The sequence below is a fragment of the Oryctolagus cuniculus genome, chromosome 6 (genome assembly GCF_964237555.1).
Source record: "Oryctolagus cuniculus chromosome 6, mOryCun1.1, whole genome shotgun sequence".
Taxonomy (NCBI): Eukaryota; Metazoa; Chordata; class Mammalia; order Lagomorpha; family Leporidae; genus Oryctolagus; species Oryctolagus cuniculus.
Window position 1 is genome coordinate 111,443,180 of NC_091437.1, and position 22,882 is coordinate 111,466,061.

At 40.5% G+C, this 22,882-nt stretch overlaps 1 protein-coding gene across 3 annotated transcripts in view; it reads left to right on the forward strand.

Moving 5' to 3' along the window:
- Window positions 1-22,882, forward strand: part of ATP6V0D2 (ATPase H+ transporting V0 subunit d2) — a 116,068-nt gene that overhangs the window by 84,992 nt on the left and 8,194 nt on the right. For all 3 annotated transcript variants that reach the window (XM_070075274.1, XM_070075273.1, XM_002710673.5), the window contains 3 exons: window positions 18,407-18,585; window positions 19,157-19,236; window positions 20,804-20,881. In XM_070075274.1, coding sequence (XP_069931375.1) covers window positions 18,407-18,585; window positions 19,157-19,236; window positions 20,804-20,881 — 337 coding nt within the window. The remainder of the gene's footprint in view (window positions 1-18,406; window positions 18,586-19,156; window positions 19,237-20,803; window positions 20,882-22,882) is intronic.

Consider the following 22,882-nt stretch of genomic DNA (forward strand, 5'->3'; position numbering starts at 1 on the left):
TGCATCCAGAGACTCAGTGGGGAGCAAGCATAAGGCAAAAGTGCCTCATCTACAGTTGCTGGTTAGGCCTGCAATGTTTAAAACTCTCAAGCACTTTGTGAACCGAGAAGCACAGGAGCTGTTGTGAAAGAGCAATACTTGGCCTATCTGCTATGGAATGATAATCACTTAATCAGCAGAACATTATTAAGCAACTGCTATGAGTGAAGGCCTATGCTACATTCTAACATTAGAAATGAAATGAATATGGACTTTGTTCTCCAACTGGTGGAAGAGTTATTTAAGGTGCAGATTCCAAGACCATGTTTCTAAACATTATAATGAAGTAAGTCCTGGAATGTAGTCTGTGAATTGTACTCTTCCTCTACCACCCATGTCAGAGATCCAAATGGAGTTTTGGGCTCCTGGTTTCAGCCCGGCCCAGCCCCGGCAGATGTGACTGGTTGGGGAGTGAGCCAAAAAAAAAAAAAAAAGCCCTCCAAATGACAATGGTGAAAATGAGAAACTCTTACAACCAGTAAGTAAACTTTCCCCTGGGTCCATAATATACCAGCTGTGGGACCTCAACAACAGTCTCATAGTCACTCCAAGCCTTGATATCCTCATTGGTAATAGAGAAATAGTGATTTTATACAATGCAAAGTTGTGTGTTTTATTTAAATTGTATTTTGTGAAGCTGAGTACAAATGAAAATACAGGGTCCCCTATTTTAAAACATGTTCAGTGATTTCAAGGGAACACTAGCAGGACCAAACATGGGGTCCTGTGTGACTGCATAGATTGCCCACCTATAAAACCGCCTGATTGGAAAAAATACATGACACAACAGGTTAAGCATCTACTTGCAACTCCAGCATGCTATACTGGAGTGCCACTTGAATCCCAGCTGCTCAGCTTCTGACTCAGTTTCCTGATAATGCACCCGGGAGGGCAGTGGAGGGTGGCCCAAGAGCTTGGACCATCTGTAGGGGAGACAAGCATGAGGTTTCAAAAAAAAATCTAAAAAGAAAAAGCAAATATACTAGATCAAAAGGCAAATATTTTGGGGTTGGTGATTTGGGTAACAGGTTGAGTCAATACTTGCAGGGCCAACATGCCATATGGACACAGATTCCAGTCCTGGATGCTCCACTTCCAATCCAGTGTGCCTGGGAAAGCAGAGGAGGATGACCCAAGTCCGTGGGAACCTACCCCAACATGGGAAACCCAGATGAACCTCTTGGCTCCTGAACTGGGCCTGGCCCAGCCCCAGCCATTGCAGCCATTTGGGGGGTGAACCAGCAGAAGGAGGATTTTTCTCTACCTCTACCTATCCCTCTCTTTGTAACTCTGCCTTTCAAATAAACGAATCTTTTTATTTAAAAAAAAAAGAAAAAATGCATATTTAAACATTATATATCCACAGAGATACACCCCTACTAGAGATGCACACCTGCTTAAAACTGTAGCTAAGGTTATTTGTGTGATGGAGCATAATGTTCACTTATGAGAGTGACAAAATGTTGCAGAGGTGGTGATGCCCAAGCTAAGGCTTGAAGGATGGGGCTGTGCTTGCACTTGGATATGTCTGGACTGAAGCAAATCCAGCAAGAAAAAAAGAAAACAGGTTTAACTGGTACTGCTGTTGGGCTACTGATGTCAAAGGATGTTAGCAAAATTAGCAATTGAAGATTAAGGAGGTTAAAGAAATAGATGTGAATCAGCTTAAGATGCGGTTGCTACAAGAGTTCTATGGCAGTGTATCAAATCAGGGTCAAGGTAGGCATGTTCTTTCCTTAAAGCTTTGTAACCTTTCCGGCTAGGCATCAAGCAACCACCAGGGGGCAAGAGCGATCCCAGTTACCCTCCCCAGCGATTGTTGTCGGATTTAAGGCAGAACCATAAGCTTGTTTTTTTGGAACAGGCTGAAATCCACATTGATACTGATCCAGATATCCATTGCTCTAATTTTATTTTACCTTGAGAATTATTTTATTTGAAAAGAAATGTGTGTGTGTGTTTTTAAAAAAAGGAAAGAAATTTTGCTGAAATGTATTTAGTGCTTGTTACAAGTCAGTATTATAATTTCACATATATTATTTTCATTTAATTCTCACAACAACCTTATAAGGTGGCACTTTAGAAATAAGGAAACAGATTAAGTAAAGATGATATTTTAGGACCCAAGTCCCAAAACTCAGAAATAAACCACCGATGAGTTTTGATGCATATCTTTCCCATTTTTTTCTATGTGAAAACATTTTATAAATATGCATATGTTTATGTGTAACATAAATAGAAATAGTTGCTTTTATGGTTTGTTCTAGAACAGAGGGACAATGTTATGTATTGTCTACAGTTCGTCCTTTTTTTTTTTTTTTTTTGGTCATACTATTGTGAGTTTATTTCTGGATTTTTTTTTTACCTTTTATTTAGTAAATATAAATTTCCAAAGTATAGTTTATGGATTACAGTTTTTTAATGTAACCTGCTATGAATTTTCCACATAAGTGTGTATATATATAGATCTACCTTATTTAGTGACTACATTGTACTCCATTGTGTTCATATACCACAATTTATTTAATGATCCATCTATGTCCATCTATGTTGGTTCATTTCTTTGATATTTCAGGTAGAGCAGCAACAGATAGCATTGCACATTTACCTTCACTTTCTTCTGCTAAAATAATTTCTCTAGGATGGATTCTCAAAAGTGAAACTGCTTTATTAAAGGATATACAGGCTTTAGATTTTCATAGCAATTAGCAGATTGCTTTTTTTTTTTTAAGATTTTCCAATTTTTTTGAAAGAGTTACACAGAGAGAAGGAGAAGCAGAGAGGTCTTCCATCTGCTGGTTTACTCCCCAGATGGCCGCAACGGCCAGAGCTGCACCATTCCGAAGCCAGGAGCCAGGTGACCTAGCCATCTTCCACTGCTTTCTCAGGCCATAACAGAGAGCTGGGTTGGAAGTGGAGCAGCTGGGACACCCACGTGGGACACTGGCACTGCAGGTGGCGGCTTCACCTGCTACGCCACAGCGCCAGCCCCAGCAGATTGCTCTTTAATACTCCACCGATGTTTGAAATTCTTTTTTTCCTATCCTCTTGGCTGTGCTTTTTTTCTTTCCTTATCAAAAAAAATAAAATAAAATAAAAAATAAAAAAAGAGGATTCTCCAAAACCTGTTATGACTGGTGTTTTAAATATGATAAAGATGATGGGTCAGCACCGTGGCATAGTGGGTAAAGCTGCTGCCTGCAGTACCAGCATCCCATATGGCTGCTGGTTTTAGTCCTGGCTGCTCTACTTCCAATCCAATTCTCTGCTATGGCCTGGGAAAGCAGTAGAAGATGGCCCAAGTCCTTGGGCCCCTGTACCCATGTGGGAGACCTGGAAGAAGCTGCTGGCAACTGGATTTGGATCAGCTCAGCTCCAGCCATTGTGTCCATTTGGGGAGTGATCCAGCAGATGGAAGATTTCTCTCTGCCTCTGCCTCTCTGTAGCTCTGCCTTTAAAATAAATAAATAAATCTGTAAAAAAAAAAAAAAAAAAAAAAAAGGCTGATATCCACTTCTCAGGTTTTTTGACCATTGGAGAGCAGCCTGTAACAGTTTGTTTAGCTGATCTAAGTGGCAAAAAGTCCTCTTCCACTGATGTCGGTCTGTGAGTTACCAGAATACTCACATGAAAGACTGCAGAGGGGGCAACACTGCAGCAATTGCTCTATTATTGTAACTCTCTTGGGTGAAAAAAATTACATTAAAGCAAGAAATAGGCATCTGTGTCTCATTGTAAAATACCAAGTAGCAAATTATTTCCTTTACTTCTCTTTGCCTAATGAGTTAACAGGGTCGTGTGAACATAGAGAAAAATTTTATTCATTGGTTGACAAAAATGATCTTTATGTCCTTATTCCATGCAAAGTAAGATTCAGGCCTCCTGAAGGCCACACTAAAAATGTATTGTCTTCCCATCTTTATAGCTGATAAAGATGGGGAAGAGTGGCCATCAATAACTATATTTGAAATGAGCATGTAAAATGATTTATGCAAGAGCAGACAGTTAAATAGCAGCAGAATTAGTACTGGAATCCAGGTCCTATGCCATATTAGATATATAATAAAAGGACAGGCATTTGACCCAAAGGTTAGGAAGCTACTTGGGGCTACTACATCCTGTATCTAAATGCCTGGTTCAAGTTCTAGCTCTGCTTCCAATTCCAGCTTCCTGCTAATGTGCACCTTGGGAGGCAAGGTGATGGCTCAAGTAGTTGTGTTGGGTTACCCATGTGGGAGACCTGGATTGAGTGCTAGGCTCTGGGCTTCAACTGGGACCAACCCCAAGCACTGTGAGCATTCGGGGAGTGAACCAGTGGGTACGAGATCTCTCTATCTATCTCTCTCTGACTTTCTCTGTCTACGGCTTGCTACCTTTTAAATGAATATTTTTTAAAAGTATGTAATAAACATATGTGAATGAATGAGCTAACTTCCTTATGCTTATCACCTCTAATTTCACCCCAGGACAAATACAAATCCAGAAATTTAGAGAGAAAAATATGTCAATTCTAGCTGTCAACATTTTCACAACTTAAGGGAAAATGTGGAATTTGAATATGGTCTTTAAGGATGGGCAGAGTTTCAACTTTAGCAATTGATGAGGAAGGGAAAGTTTACACATTTGGAGAAGAATAGGAACAAAACACCAATATAGAAGAAGACAAATAAGTTTGAGGAATTTTTAATCCAAACAGATGGGTTAGACCAGGATTGTAGAGAATCCTAAATACTAACAAGTCTTCTTTAGTTTCCAAAGCTACTGAGGGTTCGGGGAAATGCATCGTGATCAGCATTTTTGTTCTAAAATGTGCTATTATAGGCAGTGCTGACTTCTGAATAATTTTTCAGTATTTTATTTTCTAAAAGTAAAAAATGAATGTGACAGCAAAATTAATTTCTTTTAAAAATTCTTTTAATTTCACTTCCTTTCTTTAAAAAAGGAAGCTTCAGATAAGTAAGAAATGTTACCCCAAAACATCAGATTTCAAGAGGAAGCAGAATGTTGACGGGAATATTCTAAATCGCAGCAGACTATACTAAATCAGGCAAAAATGTCAGGATTGTACTATATGAACCTATGTGGTTTAGCATTTGATTGAACAAATCCAGGACATAATAAATATTTACCAGTAGAATGAAGAAAAGCTTTCATTAGAAAACTACAAATTTTAAAATAGTTCCAACCATGACTCTTATTGTCCCTATTACTATTGTAACTGTTGGGGCTGTTAAGAGTAGAGCAGCGCCTCTTGCTAAAGGAGTTTCACTGCAGAATGAAATAATGGAAAACTGCACCAAGGGGCTAGCACTGTGGTATAGTAGGTTAAGCTGCTGCCTGCACACCAGCATCCCATATGGGTTTCAGTTCATGTCCTGGCGGCTCCACTTCCAAACCAGCTCCCTACTAATGACTTGGGAAAAGCAGTGGAAGATGGTGAAAGTGCTTGGGCCCCTGCCACCCATGTGGGAGACCTAGATGAAATTCTTGGCTCCTGGCTTTGGCTGGGTCCAGGCGTGGCCACTACAGCCATCTGGGGAGTGAACCAGGGGATGGAAGATTTCTCTCTCTCTCTCTCTCTCTCTCTGTCCTTCTCTCTCTCTTCCTCTGTCTGAAAAAAAAAAAAAAAAAAACTGCACCAAATATATTTCTCACACAAATACCCCAATCTTTTATATGAACAATTACCCTGGAAATGTATTTTGTAATCCTACCTCTGTATTTTCCACATGTACAAACAAGACTTAGGCAACACATCACATGATCCAGGTCACCTAACACAGAATCATCATTGAGAACACTGTGCTATATGTTGCAGGTGACAGGGTGCTCACCCGACTGCCAAGAGAGGAAGGAAACCAAAGCAATCAAGACCTGAAATAAGGATGTGGTTCCCAGGGTTAAGAAAAATCTTAGTGGCAGTACTTTAGGCCATGAATCTGTGTAATCACCATAATCACCGAGTTACTATTCAATCAGGCTCAAAGGAAGAAGTTCAGACTGAGTGGGGCAGTGCCTCCATCTAACAAAAGGTTCAGGCATTTTCATATATGAAAGTGGTAATCATTTATGACTGCCAATTAGCAAGCATTGTTTCAAGATTAGTGATTACATTCCCAAAGAGATAACATTGAAGCTTTTGAAGTTCAGATATCTTAAAGGACACCTATAAAATAATGACCCTGACCTCACCAAGACTACTCAGGGTTGTAAGATGCACAAGAGATGGTAACATGTGTGACAAAAGACAAAAGAGGTATAAATCAGAGCTGGGGGCTATCCCAACTGTTCATCTGTGGTCCTGGAGATTTTTCTCATCTTCCAAACAACTGTACTCAGCTTCTTTTCTCTTTGACACAGGGCTTGATAACCTTTTCTTATCATCAAAGGGCAACAGGTAAACTAGAAGGGCTTCTATTAGCTAGAACTAAAGGTAAAACCACACAGATGTAGAATCTCAGGCTTACTAAAAAGTATAGATATGGCAAATTTTTTACACTAGAGATTACATGGTTTTTAATTTCCTGCTGCCATTCCTGCAAAGTTCAGATCATAGGAAAATATTTTCTTCTAAGAGTGCATGATTCTCCTTCTTTCTGTAAGACACTCCGTAGTGCTTTATTACGTATTAGTTATCCTGTTGCCAACAATTCAAAGGTGAGTAAATATTTTCCCTTTTAAAACTGAGGAGACAGAGCTCCTGTTAAACTGGTTTTTCAGTGGCAGAGCTTGCTTAAAATCAGGTTTATCTGTTTCAAAGCCATGCTTCTTCCACTGCAACAACTTCTTTATGATTTACAAACTGCTTTCATACGCATGGTTTCATTTGCACAGTGACCCTGCGAAGGAAGCACTAGTTTACCCCTTCTCAGTCAGTGATACCAAGTTCATTGAAAGAATTATCTAAACACTTCTATTTTCTCAGTCATTTACTCAACTCACTTCAGCTGTGTTTCCTACCCATTGTGCCATCAAAACTATTCTGGTTGCTAAGGCCAGTGGCTACTTTTTCCGCCACTTTCTAGGTCTCTATGGCATTCACTGTTGTTGAGATCCTTGTTCCATTTATTCTATGACAACGCTTTTCCTTTGTGCTCCTTTTACCATTCTGACTCCTTATTCTACCTTACAGAGTCTCCTTTGTGCACACTAAGAACTTTCCAGAAGATCTGTCCTATTCTCTCCTTTAAAAGCTATACTTTATTTTTTAATGATTTTACCCACAAAATAGCTAGAGAATGCATCAGAGACCAATTAGTGAAGGGCATTATATACAATGACTAGAAATTCTAAAGGCAAGAGGAAGCTACTGGTATATTTTCAGGAAAAAAAAAATAAGGATTGCAGAAAGAGAAACACAGAAGAGGTATTCATGTCTTGCAATTATGTACCTGAGGCACCTATGAGAAAATCAGGTAGTCATATCCACAAAAAGGAAGTAAAAAATTTGGATTCAAGGCTAGGGAGCGAGGTTTTGACTAGAGCTGAAGATTTACAAATAGTCTCATCCTATGTAGCAAAAGAAAAGTGTGGCCATGAATGAGATCTTAGGGAATCTTCAGAATGAGAATAACATTAAAACGAATCCTTGGTTGTATACATATATATTTCTTTGCTCTCTCAGCTGAGAAGATCTAAAAGAAACAACACCGCAGGAACAAGCTCAACTTGTACCCAGATCTTGACTTCTAATATCGTTTCCTATAAAAGGAGTAAAGTAACTTGAGAAATAGCTGATTCTGGGATGGGGTAACAAATGAATAGGATGAGCATGGACTATCTTGTGATGGCAGAAAATAAGTAAGTGCCAAAAACAAAAATAAATAAGAAAAACACACAATTCAAACATATTAAGCAACACAGGTGCCAAATGAAAAAACTCCCAGTAGGCCAAAATGTGGAGCAATTTGAGTAGTGAAATAAAAGAAGTAGCATCCAAGAATAAAATACCCATGAGTCCCTCTTATTTTAAGTAAACAATTGAAGATTTATTAAATGGAGAAGGGACATATGCCCTTTACAGAAGAATTCCAACTAATTGATGTAGATGCCCCACTCTCAAGGAGAGGAACCATAAATCCTCACTTCTTAAGTGTGCTGTCCATAGAGACTTCCTTCCAAAAAGTGTAATAAGGACAAGGCAGTGGGCGGGTGGAGTAATTTTATATCGGGGAATTCTAACAAACACCACATCAGCCAGGCGATCAAGCTCAGTATCAACAGTCATAAATTAGGTTATATATATATGTGTATCTATATATATTTGAGGCTCTCTCCCAGCCTCGAATCCAAATTTTTTACTTCCTTTTTGTGGATATGACTACATGTGTGTGTGTGTGTGTATATATATATATATATATAGAGAGAGAGAGAGAGAGAGAGAAAGGTGGTACCTTACCAATGTGGTCTTATTTCTAGTAATTTATAACTCAGGTCTTATCATAAAAAAAGACAAATTACAGGGACAGGCATTTGGCCTACTCATTAAGATACTGATTCAAATGCCTGCATTGCTTATCAGAGTGCATAGGTTCAAAGCCTGGTTCCGGCTTCCAGCCATTGCAGACCCTGGGAGGCAGCAGGTAATGTCTTTGGTGGTTGGGTTCCTCCCACCCATGTGGGAGCACTTGAGTACTTGATTGAGTTCCTGGCTTACGGTTTCAGCCCTGACCCTGCCCTGGCCATTACAGACATTGGAGAGTGAGCCAGCAGAGAATGCCTTCTCATTGTCACTCTGCCCATCAATCAAAAAAGAAAAAAAAAGAAAAAGAAAAAAGGAAAAGACAAATTTCAGTAGTGGATCATCTATCAGGGTTCTGAGCAAAAATTTGAAAATCTACCCCAACCTAGAGAAGCCTGAGGAAATAGGATAACTCATGAACACAATGTTGTATCTTCAATGGCATCTTGTAGCAGGAAAAGGACACTGGGAAAAGCTAAGGAAATAGGAGTAAATGATGGACTTTATAATAATGTCCTAATGTGGATTCATTAAGTGTAACAAGCGCACCATACTAATTTAAGATGTTAATAATAGGGGAAATGAGGTTAGAAGTATACAGCATCTCTCTGTACTGTCTTCTCGATTTTTCTGTGAATCTAAAGTTGCTTAAAAAAGTCAAGTGTATTAAAAATAGTTATTAAAAACAGAGCTCTTGTATTCTCAGGTGTAGAATATTTAAGGGACAGACAGGGAAAAGAAGACAACAAATGGACTGACCGAAAATAACTGACCTGGGAGATAAGCAAACCCAAGACAGGTTATCACACTGTGCAGGAGCAGATAGGAGCAGATGCTGCAGAGGAATGTTCAACACCGACCGCATAATACTGGAAAGCTGAAGAAGGCCCCGGCCACAGACTCAAGCCCTCCTTTACTGCGTCAGTCTGTCCTCCTCCCTAGGGACCCTGCAGGGAAGGGGGAGGCCATAGCTACTCTTCCCATTTTTTCTCTTTTGATTCTGTTTTAAGGGCCTGAGTTAACCTGCATCTCTGCTTGCTCTTATTTAAAGCTCATAAGCACACCACAAATCTTAAATCTCTCCTTCACTAACCCAGAGGCTCTATTCGTTTTTATTCTAGAGACAAACGACATTGTGGCCAGTGGTTCTTGTATAGTGACCAATGTCCCTTCTGCCCACTTAAACCAGTGATCACCACCCTTTTGTCCTATACCCCAGCTATTAAAGAAGTGACAAGATGACCACAATTAAAAATGGCTGTATGTCATATTTAAGTATAAATTCTAGCATATGCATAAATCATTCTTCAAACATTTGTGTTCGCAAACATACCCACAAAATAAAATTTAAAGAAGGAAATTGAAATTCATCCACAGAATAATTTCAAATACTCTCTGAGAAAGCAATCTTGTTACTGTGATAATATCTCTCTAGTATACAGGATGGCTTTCCAAGAGTTTGCAGATAGAGTAATTGTAAGGTGACTCACATCATATCCTGAATGCCTATATAAATATATAGGCACTGAAACTACCTAAGAACATTTGCAGTTAGGGCATCATACGGGCTCCACTTTGTCATCTCCTTATTCACAGCAGACCATTTTCTACCTGCTTCTAAAATGCACCAGGACACACAGCCCTGAGGTATCACAAGCCTCAGGGCAGTAAGAAAACTATGGGACTAACTGAGGTATTCCTATCTTGCAGGACTATAAAGTCTGAAAGGTGGAGAGAAGGCAGATTGGCTAAGAAACCTGAGACCCCAGGAACGACTTGGTGAATTCCCTAGGTTTCCTTATTGCCTTAGAGTGTTGGAGAATCTTATAGCTCAGAAAAACAATGGAACCAAACAAAAAAAGCCCATTCTATCTAAATGGTGAAGAAAGAGGCAGCCTAGCCAAGAGAAAATCTTTAGATTAAAAAATGCCCTACTACAGCCAAACACCATGGAAAATCTGCAACCCACTTGTCCCCTATAAGCTGAGTGGGGAACAGAGACATTCCACCTTCCTTCACCACTCACTGCCAGAATTGAAGTCAGAGGGCCAAACACAAACCTAGACCTTTAAAAAAAATTACTTATTTTCATCCTATTTGGAAGGGAGAGAGCCAGAGAGAGAGAGAATCTTCTTTCTGTTGGCTCACTCTTCAAATGCCAGTCAGCCAGGGCTAGGCCAGGCCAAAACCAGGAACATGGAACTTCATCTATGTTTCCTACACAGGTAGCAGGGGCCCAGGTACCTTAGCCATCATCCACATTAGCATTAGCTAATTAGCATTAGCAGAAAGCTGGATCAGAAGTGGAGGATCTGGGACCAATACCCAGGCACTATGATATGAATGTGGGCATCCCAAGCAGAGACTCAACCACTGAGCCAAACTTTGGCTTGGGGGACTTTGACCGCTTCCCAGCATTATCAAATCCTCTTTTCCATTTTGGTGGCAATAGAGGCCACACTCAGAGCAGAAATGAGTCTAAAAAATAAAGGAGGAGAAGGTGGATGCCAAAAAAAAGCTTTCAAAGAAATAATGGCTGAAAACTTCCCAGATTTGGCCAAGCCAAAGACACACATGTACTGATTCTAGAGGGTTAGTGAGCCCCAAACAAGTTAAATTAAATTATAAGTTAAATAATTGCACCAAGGTATGTCATAATCAAACTTCTGAAACACAAATAATTTTGAAAGCCACAAAAGAGGAACAGCACCTTACCCACAGAGGAAAAGCAATTTGGATGATAGCAGATTTCTGAGCAGAAACTATGGAACCCAGAGGAAGTGGTGCAACATTTTTCAAGTGATGAGAGAAAAGAAATGTCAACAGAGCAAATCTTTTTAAAAATGCATTTGAAAGGCAGAGTTACACAGAGAGAGGGAGAGACAGTGCGGTGGAGGTGGGGGGGAGAGAGAGAGAGAGAATATGAAGCTTCCATCCACTGGTTCACTCACAAAAAGACTGCAACAGCCAGGACTAGGCCAGGCCAAAACCAGAAGCCAGGAACTCTATCTATCCTGGTTTCCCACCTGGGTGGCAGGGGCCCAAGAACTTCAGCCATCTTTCTTCACTTTCCAAGACTCATTAGCAGGGAGCTGAGTCAAAAGTGGAGCAGCTGTGACACAAACCAGCACTTAGGTGGGATTCCAGAGTTACAGGCTGCTATTTAATCCACTACATCACAACATTAGCCTCCATTAGCCTCAATCCAGCATTTCTTTTTTAAGATTTTATTTATTTGTTTGAGAGGTAGAGTTACAGACAGGAGAGAGAGAGAGGTTTTCCATCCGCTGGTTCATTCTCCACGATGGCTGCAACATCCAAAGCTGAGCCAATCCAAAGCCAGGAGCCAGCAGCTTCTTCCAGGTCTCCCACATGGGTACAGGGGCCCAAGGACTTGGACCATCCTCTACTGCTTTCCCAGGCCACAGCAAAGAGCTGGATGGGAAGAGGAGCAGCCAGGACTTGAACAAGTGCCCATATGGGTTTCCTGCACCATAGGCAGAGGATTAGCCCACTGCGCCACAGCACTGGCCCATCATAGCATTTTATACCCAGGGAAAATATCCTTCAGGAATGAAAAAATAATAAGATATTCCCTGATGAAGGAAAACAGAGAATTTGTCACCAGCAAGCCACTCCAAAAGAGTAACAAAACAAAGTTCTTGAAACAGAAAGGAAATGATAGAAAAAGGAATCTTGAAACAATTTGAAAGATCAAACAGCAGAAAGCATATTTGGCAGTTATAGCAAAAAGCATCACATTGCCTTATCTCAATGTACATAGAAGAGATATTTAAGACAATTATAAATAGGAGGGCAAAGGAACTTAAAAGGAAGTAAAGTCTTTATACTGTGCTAAAACTGATACAGCCATGCTGGAAAATAGTTTTGCAATTTATTTATTTATGTAAAAAGCAGAATGACAGGGAAGAAGAAAAAGAAAGGGAAGAGGATAAAAGAGCGAGATCAAGATCAATCTTCCATCTGCTGGTTTGCTCCCTAAATGGCTCTAATAGCCAACGTTGGGCTGGGCCAAAGCCAGGAGCCAGGAACTCCATCTGGGTCTCCCACACAGGTGGCAGAGACTTTGGCCGTCATCTGCTTGGCACATTAGCAGGGAGTTGGATGAAAAGAAAATTAGCTAGGATTCAAAGCCACATTCTGATATGCAATGTGGGTGTCCCAAGCAGCAACTTAACCTGCTATGCCACAACACAGGCCTCTTGCAATTTCTTAAAAACCTAAACATACCCTTACCATGCATCTCAGCAGACTACATTTCTGGGTATTTATCCAAGAAAACTTAAAATTAGTTCCACATCAAAACCACCACACAAGTGTCCCTGATAGTTTCTATGTCCAATAGCCAAACAATTGAACAAAGCAAAATGCCCATCAGTCAGATGAATGGTTAAACACACCCATGTCATATCAATCCCACAGAATACAACTTACCATTAAAAAGGTCAAGTAAGGGCCAGCATTGTGGCAAAGCAGGTTCAAGTACCAGTTGCTCTACTTCTAATTCAGCTTCCTGCTGATGTACCTGGGAAGACAATAGATGATGACCTAAGTAAGTACTGGGGTTCCTTCCATGCATGTAGGAGACCCATATGGAGCTCCTGGCTCCTGGCTCCTTGCATTGGTCTGGCTAGACTTGGCTGTTGTAGTCATTTGAAAAGTGAGCCACCAAATGGAAGCTTTCTCTCTCTCTCTCTCTCTCTCTCTTTCTCTCCCTCCTTCCTTCCTTCCCCTCCTCCCTCCCTATGTCTGTGTGTGTCTCCCTTTCTCTCTGTCACTCTGACTTTAAAATACATTTTTAAAATCATTTGAAAAGTACAAAGAAACAATTATTTACATGCAACAACTTGAATGTGTTATCTGTATCTAAAGGCTGTGAATTAAAATATCCAATCCCAAAATGTCACATATTGTGCAAGTATACTTCTAGTTCTCAATTTTAAAATGGCAGAACTATAGAGAAGAATAGATTTGTGTTTTCTAGGGGCTGGGATGGTAGATGAGAAAGGAGTGGATGTGGGGTAGGCGTTGTGGTATGACACCAGCATGCTCTATCAAAGTGCCTGGGAGTGTCACCTCCTTTTCTGATTCAGCTACTGATACACCTTGGAGGCAGCAGTTGCCACTCATGCGAGCCACCTAGATGGAGTTCCTGGCTCCTGGTTTCAGCTTAACCCAGCACTGGCTATTGCAGGCATTTGGGGTACGAAACAGTGGGATGGAAGATCCCAACTTCTCTCTGTATCTCCCTCACTGTCTCTCCTCTCTGTCATTGCCTTTCAAATAAGTGAATAAATCTTTTTACAAAATTTTAAGGGGCAGGTGGTGCCATGAAGGGGAAACACACTGCAAATCTTCACCAGTTTTTCTTAGAAAGCACTTCTTTTTCTGTCTCATGCCAGAATGCTTACTGAGTGACAGTCCTTGCTCAGCTATGGCTCTTGCCACTGATGTATTAGAATGTTTACCCATAAACAAACAGTTCTTCTAACTCACCAAATGAGGGCTCTAAATAGTTTGAGACTTAAGCAATTGCTAATTCAGCCAAGAATTCGATAGTTATCATGCAGAAAATGTATTTGTTATCTTCAAGATCCTTAAATAAGAGAGTAAGAAGAGAAAGACCAGCTCTAAGAACAAGAAGAAAAGTTAAAATATTATCTGGCTTGAGCTGTGTTATCAACACCTACCAGGGAACCAGACCTTTGGCTCTTGGAGTCCCATTCTGCTGCTTCTCAGCCGTGTGATCTTGGCAAAGTTTTGAATTCCTCTGTGCTTCAGTGTCCTTATCAGTTAAGAGGTGATGAGAATGGTCCTTACAGCATTGAACTGTTGTAAAGCTGGACTGAAGACCTACAAATAATGCCTGCCACACAAGGAAAACTTTAGGAAGAGTTGCCATTTAAAAACGTGCATTTTTGCAACCAAAAATATTGCTGAAATTGAGTAATTTACTCTATCATTATTGTAGTTGATGTCATTATTTTCACAGGCGTCAAAATCAGGCTTATAGAATAAAACATTTGGAAAACACTAAAAATAATAATGCATGTCTAGATCTAGAAGAAAAATTGACCTGAACGAATGAGCAGTAAGCCTGACTCTGTGATTATGTATGAGCACAATCATTTAAAACATCAAGGACTTGGACTAGGTGAACCACCAGGTGTCTTCAGGTTCAAACATTACTCAGGCAACATTAGCAATCATTTCATTCCTAACCACTACCATATGCATAGCCCCGGAAGTCCATAAAGACTACAATCTGGAGAAAATAAGTTGTCTTCTGGGCACCTTATCTTCCGCCACTCCCATATCCAGTGTTAATTATATACCTAGTGCACATGTGTGATGGGGAGGAGAGAGGAGACAGGAAAGTGACACACCTTACCCACCCCACACCCCCACCCCAGAATGTGCCAATCTCTGAGTTTTCACTTCATTTCCTAAATAACACTATGATAACAGGTATTGGCATTCCATTTTCAAAGCAAACAGGGCCACTCAAATAATACCAGTTGAAATTAAATCGAACCCAATCTATGAGACCCTTTCTCCTTGCAATGGAGAAGCTAGCCTAATTATTTGTTAAAAAAAAAAAAAGAAGAAGAAGAAGAAGAAGAAGAAGAAGAAGAAGAAGAAAGTGCTCAGTACACACATGCACATACTTTAAAGGTATAGGCTTAGATATTGCATGTGGGTGAAAACCTACTCACAGCCTTGACATTGATTGCCTATCAGTATTGGTCTGCAGGTCCCCTGCAAACTGGGAGTATTTGCAGCTTATATGCTTTTACAATCCAAGGTTGAAATAGAGAACACTTAAATGTCTAGAGTCTGCTAAGGAACTTATTAAGCGCTGGCAGTTCCCCTCTCAGGTAATTGCCTTTGAGCCATGAAGGGACAGTTAAATAAGCACTTCTATTTTAATATAATTTTCAAGAGATAAAAATGATTCTAAAATCCCAGGATGTCTAAATTTGGTACTGCTGTTTGGGAGGTGAAGAAACTTTACTGTCATGTGCTTTTTATAAAGGGATAATTCCTGCTTCAAAATCGTCTTTAGTTAAGATCTTTATTGAGGTAAACTGTGGATGTTCTACAATGCTCTTCTGGCCAAAAACGAGCTCTTGCACAGGATGTCAGTAACCCGCGCTGCCAGTCATCAATGACAATGCCTCCCAGGGTCTGAGTTAGTGTTCTATCCAGGGAAAAGTGTAATTTTTCACATCTGTCTTGAGTCAGTGATTAAGCTCCCATCACTGTCAAACCTAGAGACCCTCCAGGTGTCATTGGGCTGCCCCTTCCACATCTGATCTGCAACCTCACTTTCTCACTCCTCTTTCCCTTCAGCACCTAAATATCTTCACTTCCCTTTAACCTCAGAAAAACAAAAAGCAAATACTAAAACTAAAAAACAGCTTCCTTGGCCTCCAGATCTCCATCTGAATATTGAATATTGTCTCTTCCTCTTAGGTCAGCTTTTTTTTTTTTTTTACAGGCAGAGTTAGACAGTGAGAGAGAGAGAGACAGAGAGAAAGGTCTTCCCTCCGTTGGTTCACCCCCCCAGATGGCTGCTACGGTCAGCGTGCTGCGCCCATCTGAAGCCAAGAGCCAGGTGCTTCCTCCTGGTCTCCCATGCAGGTGCAGGGCCCAAGCACTTGGGCCATCCTCCACTGCCTTCCCAGGCCACAGCAGAGAGCTGGACTGGAAGAGGAGCAACTGGGACTAGAACCGGCGCCCCAACCAGAACTAGAACCCCCGGGGTGCTGGCACCACAGGCAGAGGATTAGCCTAGTGAGCCGCAGCGCCGGCCTCTGAGGTCAGCTTTTAGGGTGAACTCATTTTTGAGCCTCTTAATTACCATTCGTTTTAAACAGAGTAGTCAGGCGTCTTCCTTCCTTGCTCTTTCCTCCCCAACAAGAACACTCCAGAGTGATTCATTGCCTTCCCAGATGAAATCTCATTGCTGTATCCTATTGATGTCTGCCTCAATGTTTACCGTGGTTCACCTGTGGCCTCTACACTCTGATCACTTCTTCCTAGAAGTCTCCAGAACTTCCCAGAATTCACTGCCCTTGTTTCTTAGCTCTCGTCTGGTCATTTCTCCCTGTCTCCTTCAAAGTTCTTAAAGGTCGGGGTTCCCTGGAATTTTCAGGAAATCAGTCTTCCCATGCCCTCTAGGATGTGATCCTAATTATTCCTAAGACTTTAGCTTCTCCTTTCAGTCAACTACTCTGACTCCCTCTGACCACCCCACTGCTAGCCCCCTGCCCAGGCTCTCTTGTCTGCACACATGTTCAAGACCCAGGATTTGTAAGTGCATTTGGAGTCTCCTTTCAGTAGCTCCTAGCATCTTAAATTAATTTTGTCCAAAAAATCCACACCCACCACTACCCCCTCTCCCTCCAATGCTCTCACCTCAATAAATGGCTACACAACCTGTTCAACCTAGAAATCTACAAATGGACCTCAACCACCAAAGCAGCATAATATGAGATTTAAGAGTTAAGATTCCAAAAGCAGACTGCCTGAATTTTATTCTCCACTCTCCCATTTGTTAGCTGTGTGTCATTATGGGCTAGATTTTGATCTCTCTAGACTTGGAATATCTGCTGTGCAAATGAAATAATAATAGTACCCACTTCATACTGTTGTTACCATGATTAAATAACTTTTGTAAAGTGCCTCACCATATGTGTTGCAGTGAATGTTTTCATTCTTCCTGTTTTGTTTTAATAATTCTTGCAATACTTATAATTCTTCTAGCACTCTTATTGTTTTCATAGTTCTCCTATTTCAATATTTAATGCATGGATCATGATACTCCTTAGTTTAAAAGCATTCAGTATTCTCCACTGTCCCCAGCATGCGAATTCTGAGTCTTGCCTTTCAGGACCCAGCATGCCCTCCCCTGAGCCTTGGCTCCAGGCGAAAGCAGCATCCTGAATATCCTATGCTCTCATCTTGGCACTTCTCAGATTCTCTTCCTTCTGTCTGAAACACTCTTCCCCAATTCCCAGCCTCTTTTGCCTAGACAATTCCTGCTGCCGCTTCAAGTTTCAGCTTGAATACCACTTCCCTAGGAAATCTGATCCCTGGACTGGTCCCAGTTACATCCTCACACCACCCTATAATTTCTGTTGCATAGCGTGTATGCTTCCTTGTAATTTACTGAAATTTTTTTTCCAGTTCTTCCCTTAAGCTGTGTTCACTTTGAAGAGAGGAACTGGGTCTTGTTTGCTTCTTGACCTCATTGCTTAGAATATCCAGTGTGCTGAGCACATGAGTGAACAAGCACATGCACCCAGAATGTCCCAGGAAGAGCCCAAACCAAGTAAAGAAATCACATGAAATATGAACTTCGGGACTCTTGGGAATCTGAGGGGGAAGGGTAGGCTGAAAAATTCACTATTTGGTCTCATAGCGGGAAAGGAACACCGAATAGTTTTAGAATTCTATTTGAGTCCTCTGTTAGGCTTCATTGCAGATTTAAATAGTATTTCAAGTAGGATGAGATGCTCTAGATCTATATTTCTAAACTTTTCAAGCCCAGAGTCCATTCAGATAAAATAATTTCACAGTCACCCCCTCCCAACACTTTGACAGTTTCTGTAGGAGCTGTTTTCTGCATATTCCCACCAGCCACGCTTTCATTCTGCTTTTGTTAGTTGTTATAACAATGAATATGGTTTTTCGAACAGTGACACCTCCAGAGAGTCAGCTATGTTCCACCCACTCACATCTCTTAATCCCCCAAAGTTAAAATAAAAAAAGAATAAAATTCCTTTTAATGATAGAAAATGTGTCTGAGCTGTATGGTTTATTTGTGGGATGCTTCTTATCTTAAGGTTTTCCTAATGAGTCAGTCTTCCTGTAAACCAGGTGCAGTTACATGATAGACAACGTGATCCTGCTGATGAATGGTGCACTACAAAAAAAATCCGTGAAGGAAATTCTGGTGAAGTGCCATCCACTGGGCCGGTTCACAGAAATGGAAGCAGTGAACATTGCAGAGACAACTTCGGATCTCTTTAATGCTGTACTGGTGGAAACACCGCTAGGTATGAATACATAGGTCATTATGTGTATGTTATCATAGTCATTAGAAAATGTACACCTAAATCATTTCTTTTCTATAAACACAGTGTCATATCATGAACTTGAAACCAGGCTCTGGATGGTCCCACCAAAGTGATTTGAGGCAATTAAATTCACCTCAGTGTCCTCATTTTAGAAATAATTGTTACCTTACTATAACAGAGTTTTGGAAACTCAGTTTTAGTATAACTCAATGCCTGGCATATAATAAGATTGCAAATGATAAATATTGTATTAGATTACATGGAGCAGGGGACTTTCTACAAATCTTGTGAATAGTTCTGTGGTAAGAGTTAAATAAATTGAAGGATAGTCAGTGTTTAGGGTAATGTTTAGGGCTTTTCCACAGTAAATGTTTGATAAAAATTCACTCCTGTCATCCTGATTACTGTTAACCTTATTGAGTCTGTGGATTGCAACTCTACAGTGTTCTCAGCAGTAGTAAGGAGTGGCTGGTGTATTCAGGAGATATTTTCTGTGGTTTATAATCTTGCTATTGATTCATTTATTTTGTATGATAATTTCTGCTTTCAGCTCCATTCTTTCAAGACTGTATGTCTGAAAATACTCTAGATGAACTGAATATTGAATTGCTGCGCAATAAACTGTATAAGGTAATGGTTTTCCCAAATATGCTTCTCTTGATTATATATCATAACTAGAGTTATTTATTAAAAGTTACTTTGCCCATTAGCCAAATTCTGCAATTATGAAGCTATGCATACTTGGAATCTACCTTTTATAGCCCTGGCCTATCTTCTAGTTAAAAACATGTGTCAGCATCTGCAGCTAGCAAGACTTTTGAGGGGAAATAGCATCTCTTATTCTTTTATGTTCTTGGTTCCTTGCACATTGCCTGGTACATAAAAGGTATTAATTGTATGCTGATAAGTAAATGGATAGAAAAGTTATATGAACTGTATCAATCCATTTAAAGCTAACATAATACATAGTAAATAGTATGTAAACTCTATCTTTGTTCTTGATTCTGTTAGAGTCCCTGAATCTCATAGTTATCTTGCCCATACGATTTTAATGTACAGTGTGCAACAATATCAGAATGACCAACTGGTAGACAGACATGGCATCATAGGTACCATTGCATAATCTGTGCTGATTATTGTTAGTTTTACTGAGTGTGTGGATTGCAATTCTACAGTGTTCTCATCAGTAGTGAGCAGAGGCTGGTGTGCTCATGAGACATTTTCTTTGGTTTGTAACCTTGCGATTGATTCACTTATTTTGCATGATAATGTCTGCTTTTAGCTCCATTCTTTCAAGACTGTATTCTGAAGATATGACAACTATGTTGCCCACATTCAGTAGCTCTATGTCCATTTTTACTCACATACCCATAGCATCTTTGCACACTCACATAGAAACTCAATGGTTACTGCTTCTCTCTCTCTCCATATATGTGTGTACACACACATATATATAATTTTATACACACACACACACACACACACATATATATATAATGTTATACTCAAATACATGGTTCTCTCAAAAGTATTGCATTGCAGGCAATTTGCCTCTTCATACAGAGACTTATTGCAATGCAGGCAATTTGCCTCTTCATACTGAGATTTATGGGCTTGGAAGAGGCATCTTTGGAACATACCTAACAGAAGATACTGTTAGAAGGCACTTAAAGGCCTTAACTCATTAATTCACCTGCAAAACTATGACATTCATCCTATCGCCATTCTTCAAATGAGAAGAAGGGCAGCAGTCAGTTAACTTGTAAGTATTAGAGTTTGCATTCAAATTCAAGCAGGCTGAGCCTACAGCCCAAACTCTCTTGTCTTTCCAAATCATCTCCATATTTAAAGCCATCCCAAATGCGTTTTTAAGAGATTAAATATCAGCATAGGGCCCCTAGAAGCATTTTTCTGAACTCATAAAAGGACTTTGCAGTCTTACTAGAATAGTAAAAATTAACTATGTGAACTATGTCCAAGAACCATGCAAAAAAAAATCTTGTTAAGTCATTATGTTTTTTAAATGGAGCTCTTTCTTAGTCTATGCAACATGCTAAAACATGAAAGTCTACCAAATTTATTATAAAATAGCTCTCTATTGAAGAAGTAATTCAATTTCCATTAAAGCATTTAATAGGAAGTTTCCAAAAGGAAAATACATTCATTTTATTGTCTTACGTTCTTTCTTCTTTTTAAGTCCTATCTTGAAGCATTCTATAAATTCTGTAAGAATCATGGTGATGTCACGGCAGAAATTATGTGTCCCATTCTTGAGGTAAGGAAGAGTCTTGTAATTTTTTATGCCAAAAAATGTGCCTATACAATGTTTGTTGTTTTGACCCTAATTCTATTTCTTTATGTTAGAAGCTTCTATCTAGAAATGAAATAAGCAGTACATATTATTGTTTATTTTATTTGTTGTTAGGAATAGTATTTCCCAAGTTTTCTATATAGAAGAGTTGATTTGGAATTAGAACAGAAAAAGCTTATAAAAGTTTGGTCATGATTCATTTTGATGTAGTATGTAGAAAGTAGATTATAATTAAACTAAAAATTTAGTGTACTATGAGCAGTTGGTGAACTATAAGTACTCCTATAATGATCATCAAAATTCCCTCCAATGAAGGAAGACTGAGCAGCTGGGAAATCCCCGAAACTTGACACCAAAGTCCACTGTGGATCCAGCCACAGTGATAATTGAACCCTAAAATAAAGTCCACAGCAAACAACTCTTGAGCATCCCAGTTTGGCAGGAAGACTCCTTCAACTAGGCAATTCCTGGTTGGCAAGCTCATTTCATTATGCAGAAAATGCCACCTTTGGTGTCCACTTCTCTAGTGGATGCTACACTATTTGTAATTTCTCACTATCGGCAGAGATTTCATCAATGCTCAGAGGTCCTCTTGCATGAGAATGTTGGCCTGCAAGTGTATGGAGACTGAGGCATGGATCAGAAGTATCTGAGGGCATCCTGGATAGAATTTGCACTTGAATTTTTTTTTTGACAGGCAGAGTTAGACAGTGAGAGAGAGAGAGAGAGAGAGAGAGAGAGAGAGACAGAGAGAAAGGTCTTCCCTCTGTTGGTTCACCCCCTCAAATGGCTGCTACGGCCGGCGCACTGCACTGATCCGAAGCCAGGAGCCAGGTGCTTCCTCCTGGTCTCCCATGCAGGTGCAGGGCCCAAGCACTTGGGCCATCCTTCACTGCCTTCCTGGGCCACAGCAGAGAGCTGGACTGGAAGAGGAACAACCGGGACTAGAACCCGGTGCCCCAGCCGGTACTAGAACCCAGGGTATCAGTGCTACAGGCAGAGGATTAACCAAGTGAGCCGCGGTGCCGGCCAACACTCAAATATTTTATTTACATCTCTTGCTTGGTTCCTAATTCATTGAAATGAAATAAAAAAGAATAAGAAAAAACATTTTGGGCTTTATCTAAACCATTGCTTTGCCTTGTGAAACTAAGTTTTATTTAAAGAACATTCTTAATGACGAAGCTATGTGTTATAGTGACTTCACTGGTGGGCGGATATTTAAATAGCTTGAAGACTTCTGATTTTAAGAAAAGCCTAGGGGTTGGCACTGTGGCGTAGTGGTTAAAGCCACCACCTGCAGTGCCAGCATCCCATATGGGTCCCAGTTCGAGTCCTGGCTGCTCCACTTTTGATCCAGCTGTCTGCTATGGCCTACGAAAGCAATATAAAAAGGCCCAAGTCCTTGGGCCTCTGCATCCACATGGGAGACCAGAAGCTCTTGGCTCCTGGCTTTGGATCGGCGCAGCTCCGGCTGTGTGGCCAAGTGGGGAGTGAACCTCTCTCTTTCTCTGCCTCTCCTCTCTGTGTAACTCTTTAAATAAATAAATAAATCTTTAAAAAAATTAAAGGAAGAAGGCCAGTGCCGTGGCTCACTTGGTTAATCCTCTGCCTGCAGCGCTGGCATCCCCATACGGGTGCCTGTTCTAGTCCCGGTTGCTCCTCTTCCAGTCCAGCTCTCTGCTGTGGCCTGGGAAGGCAGTAGAAGATGGCCCAGGTGCTTGGGCTTCTGCACCCGCATGGGAGACCAGGAGGAAGCACCTGGCTCCTGGCTTTGGATCTGCGCAGTGCCGGCAGATTAGTTAGTGGGAAGATTTGATCAAACACAGTATGCCCACTGTTCTCATTTTCCCTTTCTGAACCTCATGGCACTATCAGATTAGATTAGATTTTTTTCAAACTGCTCCAAAAATAAAAATCTATCTTCAACTATGTTTATATAGAGATACCAGCTATACATGGCAT